The 14,773-nt window shown below is 38.5% G+C and overlaps 1 protein-coding gene across 1 annotated transcript in view; it reads left to right on the top strand.

The window, feature by feature from the left end:
- The first annotated feature begins 1,644 nt into the window (after positions 1 to 1,644).
- sfswap (splicing factor SWAP) overlaps positions 1,645 to 14,773 on the top strand; it is an 82,931-nt gene continuing 69,802 nt past the window's right edge. The window contains exons 1-3 of the mRNA XM_054744881.2: positions 1,645 to 1,980; positions 3,435 to 3,598; positions 8,965 to 9,096. Of these exons, the coding sequence (XP_054600856.2) occupies positions 1,784 to 1,980; positions 3,435 to 3,598; positions 8,965 to 9,096 (493 nt within the window). The 5' untranslated portion in view covers positions 1,645 to 1,783. The remainder of the gene's footprint in view (positions 1,981 to 3,434; positions 3,599 to 8,964; positions 9,097 to 14,773) is intronic.

The raw sequence follows: 14,773 nt of genomic DNA, 5'->3' as shown, positions 1-14,773 counted from the left end.
AGTCTCCATGTCACTTAGGTCTATTGATTGTTTCATGCAAAGACACGACAGCATTTGTAATTGTGTTCATTGACTTCAGTCACTTTTATAAGGTTTACTAATTTAACAGAAGGATTATCTTATTGTCTTATGTGTGATGCAGTACAAACTGAAAACAACATTGTTTGCATCCACTGATAAATCGTTTGACTTGTTGGATGTTGTGGTCAGATGTTGGACCAGCCAGATTTTTTGTTAAACCTACAACCATTCAAGTTAAAAGGCAATGGACCACGAATTTACAACATTGTCATATCAGCTGTGATGATAACCGGCTGGACAGTCAGGGTAAAGTGTAAATAAACTTGCAGAAAGCAGAATTTTAACATCATAAAGCAGAAGGTGTGGTGTATGACAAAAAGAGGTCCAGTTAAAGACGCAAAGATAAAATAACACATTTGTGCAATGATTTCATTGTTTTTTACAGACCAGACCGGCCTTTATAAATATCAAAAATGAAATAGTGGTACAAGAAAAAAAAAAGCTACGGGTTAGTGTAATAAAAGTGATGGAGGGGGGGGGGGGGGGGGGGATCCTACATTGATCAAAATGTTTGGTTTTTCATCCAGGAGCAGGGATCAAATTATGGGGGGCTAGATATCTTTCAGGGAAAGATCCAGTTTCTACCTATATTACAATATGGACTCTCAGCGTAGTGGGATTCTGTTGAGCTGAGAGAAAGCAGAGCGCTGATCGTTGGTGCGCCCGCTGCATCCGGTGCACGATACATTCTCAAGGTGGCGCAACAAAACATTATTATTAAAACATGATCATTCATATCTGTTTAAATCCTCTAGTACTGTCTTTTAATTGTTCCTGACGCACTCCGCTCATCGTGTGCTAAGGTGATTTCACCTCACTGACGCAGAATTGAAACGCGCACTCCGCAGCCACTATTCTTCACTTTTCTTATTAATAAAACGTTGTTGCAACATTTTGCAATAAATATGCAAAACATTTACATATGAATTATTTTAGAGCCCTTTTGTTGGCAGAATCTGATATTAATTTTAGCGCTTACACTTTGAAAAAAAAAGGGTTCTAACATGGTTTGTGTGTGTTGCCACAATCTTTTTGGAAATGGAAATGTGGTCACCCTAGTCTAACACCAAATCTAAAGCCAAGCGTAATACTCAGTCGTACTTTTGCAAGGGCACTTTCCAGCACAGTGGTCTGGCCATAGTATGCTGATTTTTAACCCTATTTACTTAGACACTACAAATCTAATAATGATAAAAAAACCGGGTCTAATAATTACACATTAACTTGTTCTTTCGTAGCATTCATAGCCTAAGCCAAAAATATTGCTTGAAAACCGGTTTTGGTGAACTGAATCAAATTATTTGGATCAATGAAAAGCCAACCAAAGTTCCCATCACAGCTGCTAGAAGGTACGTTTGCCTCTGTTATCTAAAGCAGCACATTCGTGAAAAAAATAAATCCCTACAAATGAACAGAAACGATTAATTGTTGTAAAGTAATGAAAATATCCGACAAAATTATAAATAAATTGCATAGTTTAATTTTACGTTACATTTAAAATTTACAGCTTGCGGTGAGCATTGGTGCATTATGCAAGAAAGTGTTGACCAGCAACTCAACTTACGTTTACGTAATCTAACATGGCGACCGTCTACGCGTAGATTTACACAACGACAACAAGTTTTGACTATCGAGCATTTGGTGACTTGAAAACCACCACGTTATACTTCTTATTAATATAATATTTTTCCGAGTGTTTGAGATGTATCGCCGCGGAGCAAAGAAAGACCACAACATCAAACCCGTGAAGAAGGACTTGAGTGACAGCGATAAGTACGCGGACCTCTTGGTTTTCGGCTATGCCTGCAAACTGTTCCGAGAGGACGAAAAGGCTGTTTACCACGATCGTGGAAAACATCTTATACCATGGATGGGGGACAAGAGCATCATGATTGATAGGTCGGTTGAACAAACTTAGACCGAAACATTATGCTAACTATCTCTGCTAATCCGTTAGCCTGTTTGAAAAAAGAGGACCGCTAAGAAGTTTTACATTGCAGAAGTTCGAGAGGACCTGAAACAGACGAAGATAATTTGATTCATTCTCTGCTACCTTATTTCTGATGTTTTTGATGAACTGAAAGCAAATAACGTGGAGTTTCGACTGTAACATGCTAACATGCAAATGCCTCAACTCGTTGCTAACGTCATGCTAGCAGGCTACCAAACACTCGAGGAAGTTAATTTAAATCAGAAACAGGATACACTTTACACTTGTACACATCATTCTGCATTTTCTTTTTAATTTCTGTCCACAATTGTGTGCAAAGTAAAATATATCAAATATTTTTGTTATGATCGGCTACTCGGGTCTGTTTGGCCTTGCATATTGGCATGTTAAATGAGCTTTCTCTGGAGGCACAAACTTAAAATTTCTAATCGTGGTTAAAGTAAACTCTGGCAAATTATTTCTATTATTTTGGAGCTAAAACTTAACTTTAAAAAGTAAACTAACTGCTGAATTTGCTGCATGAAAAAAATATGTTTTCATTTGATGGTATTCCCAGAACCAGAGAAAACTCTATTCCACTCTAAATTCTCTGCAGTGAAGGTGATTCAAAATGGCTCAGTATGTTAAACTGTGGTGAAAACATCCAATTGGTTTTTTGCATTTTTCTAAATGTTTCAGTAGGTTTGCAATGTGTATTGTGTTGTTAGTGGCTATATTTTGTGTGCATTGACTTTACTGAATCACCTTGGTCTGCAGTGACCTACTTCTGTTTCATTTGTACACAATTTGTATGTGTGTCTTTATCACATAACCCACTTTCCCTCCCAGCAAGTTAGGCATAGGGGTCCTTCCAAACCCCGAATGTCAACCACAGCATCCCATTACTTTGTCTCCATGAAGAAACCACAACAGAGTGATGCCATAGAGGAACGAATCCTGGAAAATATCGTCCATTTGGGTTCTTTCGTATAGGTATTTATGTGCTCGGGTTTGTGTGAATGTAACTTTCTTTGCAGATTTAGAAGTAATGATGAGTGTTACAGGGGGGGGGATAAACCCTGTAAGGTAAGAGGCGAGTTGATTTGTTTGTCTCTTTCTTTTTAAATTTATTTATTTATTTGTGTTTTAGGGTCGTTGCCTTGTAAGACTTGCTCAGGAAGAACATATATGCAGAAAGCTTGCTAGGTTTATTTTTATGACCATAGCTTCTAGTCAAAACATCATTATGTAATTTGAGAAATATTTTACCACTTTAGTTTTTGCGATTATACAGTTATATGACAGAAAGGAGATGAATTTTGATGTTGTAAAGTATGTATTTTAGGTCCCACTAACTTTAGTGAGAAGGTCTGTTTTTACACAAAAAGCTTCTTTCTTTCTAATCCTGGTTATCATCCAACAGATATGATGGACGGGGTCACTTACATGACCTTTCAGAGTATGACAGCGGGTCATGGAATACGTCCTACCAGCTGTCTGAGGAAGAGGCAAGGATTGAGGCGCTGTGCGATGAGGAGAGGTACCTGGCTCTGCACACCGACCTGCTGGAGGAGGAGGCTAGACAAGGTGAACAAGATGCTGATTTTGTCATTCAGTGATATTTCAGAATAATTTGACACATAAAAAGTAGAAAATTGCATTTGAAATTATGTATCAAAATTAAAAAGTTTTATTTCTCTGCAAGGCCCTTCAGGTAAATATGGTGATAAATTGCATCCGTGCTCAAGGTAAAGATTACATCATTTTTGAGCTGATAACAACGCCATCATAGCAGTGCAGTTAGACCCTCAAGTGTATGACATTGTGATAAACAGGGAATACAGTGACATTTTCACCTGCTTCTCTCTACAACAAAAAAGACTTAAACATACCACCTGCACACGTGTAGTATACTTCCAATGAATGAGTGTTAGAAAATGACAATATTTATGCTTTGCCTGTAATTTATTCTGCTGATCTTTTGTCAATTTTGGTGGTACTTACTTTTTATGAATCTCTATAACAGTTTATTATTATTATTATTATTATTATTATTATTATTATTATTAATTTATGTGTCTGTGTCATTTAAGCTCATTAACATGCCTCAAAGATAAAAGATGATTTAGATTTTCATCTTTCTCAGTATAAAATCAAGCTAAAAGTCTGCTAGCTAACATTTAAAACCAGCCTGGCTTTTCCTCATCTTTAAGGACAAAACTATCTCTGATGCTGTTACTTTGACAATGTGAAAATGTAATTTAATCGCACGGACTAAAACTGCTTCATGGGAAGTCAACTTAGCTGAATGAACAAAGCATGTATCAGGTTATTTCACATACAAAAGCAATTTGTCTCTTTCTTGTGCAATGTAGTGGTAATTACAGATAATTAGTATTAACATTGCTAAAGTATCAGATTGGATTAATTGAAAAATATTATGAAGATTATGTTCTCACTAGTTGAAAGGGCTGAAAATATAACTTTGTGAAATTATTGCATTAACAGCATTAAGTCAACAAAGTAACTTCACAACATCACAGTTAATCAGTTTTAATCTTTAGCAGCAACATTATATGTGAACATTGCTCTATTATTCATTGAAACAGCCAATCATGTGGTGCTATTTATAGTAAAATGATGCAACAGTAAATAGAACATTAGCTGCCTTATGCTGAGAGTTGCTAGTAAGGCTAATTCATCAACACATCCAGCAGTTAATATAGAGAAAATCACCAACTCACTGTAAAGTCATGTTCGCAGAACGCGGCTAGAGATAATCATCTATTTCTGATAGGGATGCACCGACATGAAATATTTGGTCCGATACCAAATTTACAGTATTAAGATCACTGTTATGGCCGATAACCGATATTTGCTGATATTGATATACTGACATTAATGTTTCAAAAATCAGCAATTTAGCATAGAATGAAATTTATTAAAGCTGTGTTTACATTGTTATGTACACATAACACACATTTACATTTCTGAGATGATCAGAATTACTGTCACATGACTAAACAATTACACATCACCCACCTTATCCCCTGAAACAGATAAGCAAATGGAGACAAGATGGAAAAAATATTGGTTGTTAATATCGGCCCGGCTTTATTTATCGGACCGAAATCGATATGTTAAAAAATGACCAACATCGGCCGATACTGATAATGATGCCGATATATTGTCCATCCCTAATTTCTTACATCTCTACAACTCACTTTCATTTATCAACACACGTTAAGAGAGGTCAGGCTTGCAGTGTGTCACATCTAAAATCGTCTGTTTAGTTGACATTACCACGTTCATACTTCGCACAAACACGGTCACGGAACACTCAACCCTCCCAAAGAATATCTTCCCTGAGAAGCTTCTGCCGGAACCGGAAACCTGCATTTCAAGAGGAAACGAGATAGTGCTAAACACCATTCACCGTTTTCTAGATCTAAACATCTTTTATCTGTTACTTCAAATGGTGTTTTTCTTTTTTGGGACTCTGGTAGTTTGTTCTAAAGTTGAAGTGGTAGCAGCCAGCTGTTTCTCCTCTGTTTTTATTGAGACGAAAACCTCTCACATCAGTGGTGTTCTGTTGGTAAATACACGAGTGAGAAATGAACGGAGGACCCAGGGAAGTGTGGCGGTTCAGCAAGGAAAAAACAACTGGATGGTCCAGTTTTTGCATTCGGTCCGAACTGTGTTGTTGGTGGAGGTTTTTAGACAAATGCGAGAGAAACACTTTATTGATTTTTTTCAGCTCCACAATATATTTATAGCTATGCTCATGTTGGTAAGAGGCATAAAAATGTTTGAAGCTACTTTGTTTTAATAATTTTCTATTGCAGCTTTAAGATTTTGCACATCAAGTTCATTTTCTTTCATTCTTTACTTTTCTGTGTAAAAGGCACAGTGTGTATGGATTATTTAACTTAACAATGCCCTCTGTAAGGCTGTTTCTGTTCTGTCATTAACGGCATACTAGACATTTATTTTTCATATTTTTAACTCATTATCGTGAGACTGTATGTCCTACAATAATATTTTACAGGGTTCATTAAATGTCACTCACAGGGTATCTGCGGGTCCTTAAAAAGTCTTAAATTAGCTTTTCCAAATTTAAGGCCTTAAAAATCCTTAAAAATGACAAATGATCCTTAAATACAGTGTCCAGAGGTCTTAAATTACCAAATACCCAATAAACAAGATTATTTTATTTCTATAAAATTTTCGTGAATTCCTAGTTAGTGTTCAGCATTTTTTGTGTATGATGTTGGCGTAAGCGGAACCGTACACGTTCCGTTGGTTGTGAAAGGGGGCTATTTTTAGATGAGCATGTTAGCTGGTTAAGCTAGTGGGAGCTTGTGCCATGGGGAAGTGGAAGTTTAATGGTAACTGGATGGTTAATCCCAAGTTCGCGATGTGGTTAGCACCGGTTCCAGGCAATAGCAGGAAATTATAGCTTAAATTAACTTTTTAAAAATAGCTTAAATTTGGTCAAAGTGGCCTTAAAAAAGGTCTTAAAAAGTCTTAAATATGGCTCCCTTAAACCTGCAGATACCCTGCACTCAGACCCCATTGCCATTTGTGGCCAGAATATTGCGCTTGAAATTTCAGAGTGGCAGGCTGCCACCTGTTGGACTTAGAAAATATAGCTGACCTGCATGGTGCCTGCTTCCAGCACGATTTAGATGGTGAACTCAGCTGATTTTTTTTCATTTAATGATAAACTGCACCTGTAAACACTAATGAAGGCAGGAGAGACATTTCAGCTGTTAGATTAAGGTGTTATAAAGATGAACGCACAGTGAGGAGATAAGTTTCACATTTGGTTTTACTAACTGAATGCTGGGGGTAGCAGTGCAACAGATCATCATTCTTTAAGATTCGGCATGCAAGTAGTCCGCGATTTGGTCACGTGAAGTGCCGACAGAGGCGGAGCTGGCCTAAATGGCGCCCTGTGCGAGATCCCCCGTGAGCCCCCCCCCCCCCCCCCCCCACACACACACACACACGCACAAGAAAAAAAATTACACCTACCACTTTGTTTCAAATGGCGTGGAGTGTATTATATATAACAACGTTTGCTAACTGAATACAACATCCAGCTCCTGGCCACCTTCTCACCACTTGTCAAAGTTCTACTGAAATAGTGCTTTTATTGCAGAAATATTATTATTATCATCACTCATCACTATTATTATTATGAAGAACATGTGATTTCTATGTTTTGTTGATGGAAGAAAAAAAATAAATAAATAAAAAAAATAAATAAAAAAAAGAAATTAAATGCCGCCCCCTCCAGACTGCCGCCCTTTTCGGCCGCACATGTTGCACATATCAAGCTCCGCCACTGAGGGCCGAGGCACCACCTGTTCAAACGAGAAAAGCATAGTGGTGGTAACGGAAGAGGAGAGGAGCTTGAAAAATCATCTGCATTGTTTAAGTCACACATATGGGATAAATTTGGCTTTCCTGTAAAAAATGACACAAACGGCAAAAATGAATACACACATATACGTGTCTCCAGTCTGATGGCGCAGTGCCATGCACATGTATCTCCAATTGCTGTGAAAGCAGGAAGAGTGGTGGCGTGTGCAAAATGCCTGGGACAATTATTACAATAATGTGATGGGACCAGAAAGATTGGTGGAGACAAATCTGTAAAAGAAGAAGAAAGAAAACTAAATAGCAGGCTGGATATATATTCCAGATATCTATAATTCTATCATTCCTAGTAAAAATGAACATTCCAGATATCCATACTTACTGAATATCTGAAATGTTCATTCTAGATGGTAAGAATTATTCAATGAAAAATATTTGGCGTTATAGATACTAAAGAACGTAACTGCATTAAATGAGTCTTGGTCACATTATTTTTTTATTTAATGAGCATTGAGCAGAAGAATGTTGCAATTAATGTTCTACATAATAGAGAGCAAAGTAATTTGTCTTTTCTTTCTGCTCATCTGAAAAATGATCCAATCTGAAATGACTCCAAACCGTGAGTTTTTTGATCCGTTGCACCACTAGTAGGGGCGCTAAAAGCAAACCAAAACTGCCAAGTGTGCCTATAAAACTTATTTTACTGCGAGTGGGAGAGCTGAGCTCCTTTTTAAATCTCTTCTGGTGTCTGGAATACTCAGACCTTTTACATCACCCTGAAACTGGTTGTTTTGATGACAAAGTACCCTCCTGAAAGACAAACTTAATGACTGTAATTGAATTATCACACTGGTATTTTAAGTGAAATATAGTGTATTTTGCCCAAACTGACAAGAACCAATAAGTCAGCTAATGGCTTGCATTACACACACTTACTGCAGAAGGTTCCCCCTTCAGGCTGTTTTGCCCTTGAATTTGGAGGCCTGACCCCATTCACTCAGTTTATTACCAGTCTGTCCATGGAGGGGCAGTAGGCATGGGAATTTTGATACATCTACCATTAAATTCAATAGCAAAGGGTCTTTTGTTTGCCAGGTTCAAGCATAAGTTTATATAGAAACCAAATTACTGTGATTAGTCTTAATTAGAGTGTTGCCTTAAATTAGATAACAGTGATGATATCAAAGTACTTAAAATGATTTTTAGCAGGGTATATAGAGATATAAAGGTCATTGTTGTGTGTTCTTCTGCACATAAAGCAGTACATTTATCCCTCATGGAAATATAAGACGGATATCTGGAAGGAGACCCTGAAGACCCCTGAGGCATCCTGAAGAGTTTTGTTTGTGTGGTAAAAGCAATCTGACCCAACAGCATGTTGTACTGTGGAAGACTAAACTAAATGACTCCTGCTACAGGATGCAGTTTTTTTATCCTGGGATGGGTGTGAATGATTCACACCTGAGGGATAATTTCCCATCATTCTGATTATTGGAATCACATTATTGGGATGCAGAGCTTGTTATGTGAAATGATGTGAATTCTTTCTGTGTTCTTATCTTTCACAGAGGAGGAGTACAAACGTCTAAGCGAGGCTCTGGCTGATGAAGGCACTTACAACGCAGTGGCCTTCAAATACAGCGCCGACTACTATGATCCTTCACAGCCCACAGAGGAGGAGGACGCCAACAAGGAGCAGGGTGAGGAATTGTTAGTCACAGATATGTGGTGTTGGTTTGACCGATGGGGCAAAACAAGGCTAAACAAACAAGTTCATATCACGTTTATCGGCAGTGCCAACGCTACAAAGAACATGTATTGGCAGAACGGTGATTTGTAAAGGCAGGAAGTGGACCGGGAAGGAGAAATAGTCAATTTTGCCATTCAAGTCTGTGGCACTAATGGGCTTTTTTGTTCTGGACTCGTGGATTTTGTGAATTAGTCACATCATAATGTTCATAAGAACGCTTAGCATGAAAATCCTTTTTTGTTCTCTCTGTACCAGCGATGAGCTTGTGGCCCTTTATTTTATGTTCAGGTGAACCTTTGCAGATGTAGATGTGGGGAGAAGTCATTTAAAATAAATTTCTGTCTGCAAGGCACAAATAAAAGCCAGCACATTCAGAAAACGTTGCACAAAAATACCATTTGTGATCATCTAATTCTCCATCGCTTTACCTGAGGATCAGAGCTATTTAACTTACATGGAATCCTAAACTTTTAAATCAGGTCTTTTGCCACCAAACATATTTTATGACTTTTCATAAATACCCTCCTTTTGCTCAAGGCCTAAAAGTCAGATTGGACCTTCTTAAAGATTCACAAAGAAGTACTCACCTTTACATCTCAGCAACTTGAGATATTTGTTGCAGAGTTTGCCAGAAGCACTTTTCATAGCCTGCCAGGTAAGCAGAGTTGATGGCTTTCATTTTCTCTGGAGAATTTGAAGAACAGGGGTATTAAAATGTCTGCTGAAGGAACTGATATTTAAATTTGCTTTTGGGGAATAACTCATCATGGTTCATGTCTCACTGGTCAATTTAAAAATATGTCTTTGGCATTATCACATATGCAGATTCATTATAATGGGTTGAGAACCTTCCCAGAACAATGCATATTATTATCCTGAAAGAGATATCATGAGCTGACAGAAGCACGCACACATACACACAGGATCGCTGTAAATCAGATCATTACCACTGTTGTTTGCCCCTGAGTGAAAGCAAAATATGCCAGAAGGTTAATTTCAGTATAATTTATATGCTCTCATGTCAAAACATGACAAATGTGCTACTGTGAGTTTCCCTGTAAAACCCTACTACATCGCAGTCACTTCACAGAACACTGCTAGATAAAGATCTCCAGTGACTATTGTAATGCCTTATTTAAAACTACTCGACAGAATCTTTGGTTTAAGACACCTACTGTGTATCTAATTAAATGTAAACAAGTAAAATTTCACCAATTTTTTAATCTCACTTAACATTGGAAGCATCAGTGGCGTGAAACGGCACCGGAACGTCACTGCTTCAAATTAGAATCCATTATAATAATAATAATAATGCATTGAACTTATATAGCGCTTTTCTAGACACCCAAAGACGCTTTCCACACACACTCACATTCACACACTGCTAGTGATGGTAAGCTACTTGTAGCCACAGCCGCCCTGGGGAGGTCTGACAGAGGCGAGGCTGCCATTTGGTGCCGTCGGTCCCTCTGACCACCACTAACACAGGCAATTTGAGTGAAGTGTCTTGCCCAAGGACACAACAGCAGGATACCCCTGGCGGGAGCTGGAATCGAACCCATGACCCTCCGATCATGAGGCAACCCGCTCTACCACCTGAGCTACTGCTGCCCCATTATAGTCTATGAAGTTAATTGAAACCAGCCATGATGCAGAAGTTTTCAGGCGCTGCCCAGAAGCGGTGTGGCACTAAAGACCAGGTTTCATTTTTTAAAAGACTACTGCAGCGATGGGATATCAAATCTATGTAGAGTATGTCAATACAAGTGGCCTAATGGCTTATTTACTCTCTGCTAGGGCTAGGGATGCACCGATCAGGTTTTTTGCTGCCGATCACCGATACCGATATCAAAGAATGCTGATCACCGATACCGATCACGTGGATTGGCCAGAAATTTTCTACAACATTATGAGTGCTACAAACTACATAATCTGGGAATAAAGGAAATGTAACCTAATCTAAAATGGTCTGTATTAGGGTTGTCACGGTGTGAAAATTTAACCTCACGGTTATTGTGACCAAAATTACCACGGTTTTCGGTATTATTGCGGTATTTTTTTTAAGCGTGCTACATTTTCACACAACTAAATAAACCCTGTATGTCGGGAAATATTGTCCTCAGTTTGCGTCTAAATTTTGCCTAAAATGTGTTATTTTGTAATTATGTTGTTTATTTGTTTACATTTTTTCACTTTAATCTTTAAAATACCAATATTTGCCCATAACTTCTTATTTTATGTCTGTTTGATGTCATCATTTTAAAAATATTAGATACGATGATACTCAGTACTCAAGTAGCCTTCTAATCAGATACTTTTTTACCCTTACTTGAGTAATAAACACTATATCAGGAAAATATTGTCCTCGGTTTGTGTCCTTCCAGTGAGCTTTGCAGATGTGGGAAAATGTCATCAGGCAGTAATCATTGTTAAATTTATAATTGTTCTCGGAGAGAGACCAACTCTTATCTGCCCCTGGGAGCCCCGTAATGCATAGCGTCATTTCAACATGGGGGTATACCCGACACGGTTTATATGCAGGTAGCGGGCGCTGCGGCTGCTTTATATAGCAACTCGTTGCATTCTCCGTCAACCCAAATCCTTGGCTCACGCATTTTAGCTAAAACGCTAATGTTAACTTGCCTTGCGTTGACTGCAGAGTTGTGGGTGATGGTCACGCAGATGTGTCATGAGATTTGAAGCGTTGCTGCCTTTCACAGACACTTTTTCTGCACATGCTGCAAACAGGATAGCCGTCCTCTTATCAACTGTCCTACGGCATTCTTCAAATATCCAAAAGATGCCCGTACTTCCGACTTTGTCTTCTTTGAGGGAAAATAAATGTCCTCCTGAGCGCTGCCGTCTCCTCCTTTGACCATTATTTCAGCTTTAGCTTCAAGAAAGTTTTGGTTGTAAACAACAAAGCGCGCATGTGCCGCCGGCAACTTCAGCAGATGATATGTTGGCTGGTAAGGGTCACCGCGCCTACACCGCAGCCACGGTAAACCCACCAAGATAATATAGTTTTTAAAAAAACAAGACGGTTATTATTATAGTCAACTTTTTTTTTTTACCGGGGTTTACCGCTACACTGGTTACCGTGACAACCCTACCTGATCGGTCTGCTTTGATCTATTTTGAAAACTCCGATCAAAACCGATAGGGGCGCTATCGGCCGATTACGATCAAATGCCGATCCGTCGGTGCATCCCTAGCTAGGGCTATGTGATATGGCCTAAAATTAATATCAGGATATATTGAGAATTTCACCTTGATAACGATGAATGGACGACAACAGGTATGCGCAGAAACAAAAGTTGTCCACTAGATGGGGCTGTCACATGTATTAGTTGAGTCACATTTTTACATGACTCAAGGTGGTACAGCTTCTTAAAGGGACATGAACGTTGCCAACCTGCACACATCTTTTCATTTTTTGTACTATCATATTTATTGACATGGGAAAAATGATCACGATAAGAGTCAGAAATTTCGATAACGATACATTTTCGATTTATTGCCCAGCCCTACTCCCTGCATTGTTCCAGAAGTGCAGCGGTGTGTTTTCCATGGCTTTAATCCTGGCAGTGGAGCAGAACAACATCACATCATATGACATCAAACAGCAAAATCAAACGTGATTTCTTTCTTTTTGGTTTAATGGCGGATGGCATAACATCGAGGGATTTTGTGATCTTGTGAGTTAAGCAAGGAAAGTGGCAGAGAAGAGGCTCCATGGCTGAGATCTTCCTGGTGTGTACTGGCAAGCAACAAATGTTGCGAGTAAAGCTTTCTGCTGCCATTCTGCTGGTGCTTCTAGTGTGAAGTAGGTTAGTGTCTGAGTTATACTTAAAATTCAATTTAGGACAGGATAATATCTTGAGATTTTTTTAAATATCGATATGTTTTCAAGCAAGACACAAGGTGACCCTGTAATGTTTATATCAGTATAAATTTACAACTAATACATTTCTAGATTTGGCAGGCGTCGTTCCCTCTGCTGCTTCACCGTCTCTGATTGTAAGTGGCCACCATGCGTATTCTTATGTGGCCAGTCGATCTTTTGCTCACAAACCTTACAGAAAAGTTGTTTTCGACATTAATAAATATAGTAATATTTCAACCTAAACTTTGAATTTAGCTTTGCAGGTTTCAAAGGCCAAGCTCACTGAAAACCATTTTACTTGTTCTTTTTTTTTTAAATATGATCAGTTACTCTGAGTTTCACATGCAGATTGAATGTGAAAATAGTTTTCTACCCTGCATTAGCCGCTAATAGAAAATAGACGATTATAAAAAAAAATGGCAATTACACACCATAATGTCAACCTAGCATGCTGTGTTGGTTTAGCATCCAGGAGAGACCAGAGCATCTCTCGGCTAGTAGAAGCTAACTGTTAGCATTAGCAACTCCACCACACAGCATAACTCCTTCAGGTTTGTATTATTTTTGGAGATAAAACATCAGCGTCACAGAGCAAACAGTCAGTGGTAGAGTGGTTTTGCTGTTTGCCAATCAGAGGTGAGATGCCCATATATCACAAGTAAAATTCCAAATCCGTCCTCTGAAGCTCACCTCTAATCTGGCTCACTTCTAGTTCCTGAAACAGGTGCACCAGAGCTTTTTTTTTTCCCCACTGAGGTTGACTCTGAGGCATTCATTTATACTAGAGACAGCTGCAAAATGAGAGTACCTGGGCTTTACATTTGTGGCGGATTTTTGTATTTCAGTGAGCATTTTGCTATTTCTGATAGGTTTTCTTTTTCCTGTTTGTGTGTGGAGATGGGCCGAACCCCTCCACATAACCAGGCATCAGCAACGATGGCCTACAACAGCCAAAATACCTCAAAAACCATCATGTATCTTTCTGTAATCGCTGATCTGGGTGAAAACTGTGCGATCCAAGCCATGTTTTCCTTCATAAATACAACAACTCCGAGCTGCGTGTCCCACCTGAGAGTAATCCGATGTGTAGTGGGTTGATTAACATCTGAGCAAGAAGAAAATATATTTTAAGTGATACATGATGCACCCCTACATGGAATTAAAATTACTTTACTTGGATTTTAAATATATTATTAATAAAAGTGTCTGTGTGACATTTGAGACATCTAGCCTAAACTACTAACTTTTTTGTAAATACTTCCCAGAAAAAAAAATCAAGATAAATGTGATTTGTCGGAATTTTTCGAAAAAGTATCGATATGTTTTTCAATGTCACCCAGCCCTATTTCCACTTTTTAAATGCAGTTAAAAAGCTGTGTTATACAGAGGAATTTGCTTTAAAATGACATTTTAAAAACTCTTTTAAAATAGAACCACTATTTGTACAGCCATCTTTAATAGGTTCCCTAAATTTTCTCAGAGATATGACTTAAGATGGAGTGAAAGCCCCGAGCCTTGCCAAATGTACCCCAAGGGGACGCTGCACACATCAAGCCAAATGAAATCCTAAGATCTGGCAGAAAGGTGGAGCTTTCACCATCCATCGCTCCTTTGTAATAAATTAAAGAACTCGTATATCACTCTACAAACTCCCTGCAGCAGTACATTAAAAATTAAATCTTGTCTCTACCTGACCTCTGTGTTGTTATCAAGATGAAGGTAATGGCCATGGTGGTATTTT

This window comes from Nothobranchius furzeri, chromosome 6, assembly GCF_043380555.1.
Source record: "Nothobranchius furzeri strain GRZ-AD chromosome 6, NfurGRZ-RIMD1, whole genome shotgun sequence".
Classification (NCBI taxonomy): Eukaryota; Metazoa; Chordata; class Actinopteri; order Cyprinodontiformes; family Nothobranchiidae; genus Nothobranchius; species Nothobranchius furzeri.
The sequence above is the reverse complement of the archived record's forward strand: the minus strand, read 5'-3'. Positions and strand labels throughout refer to the sequence as shown.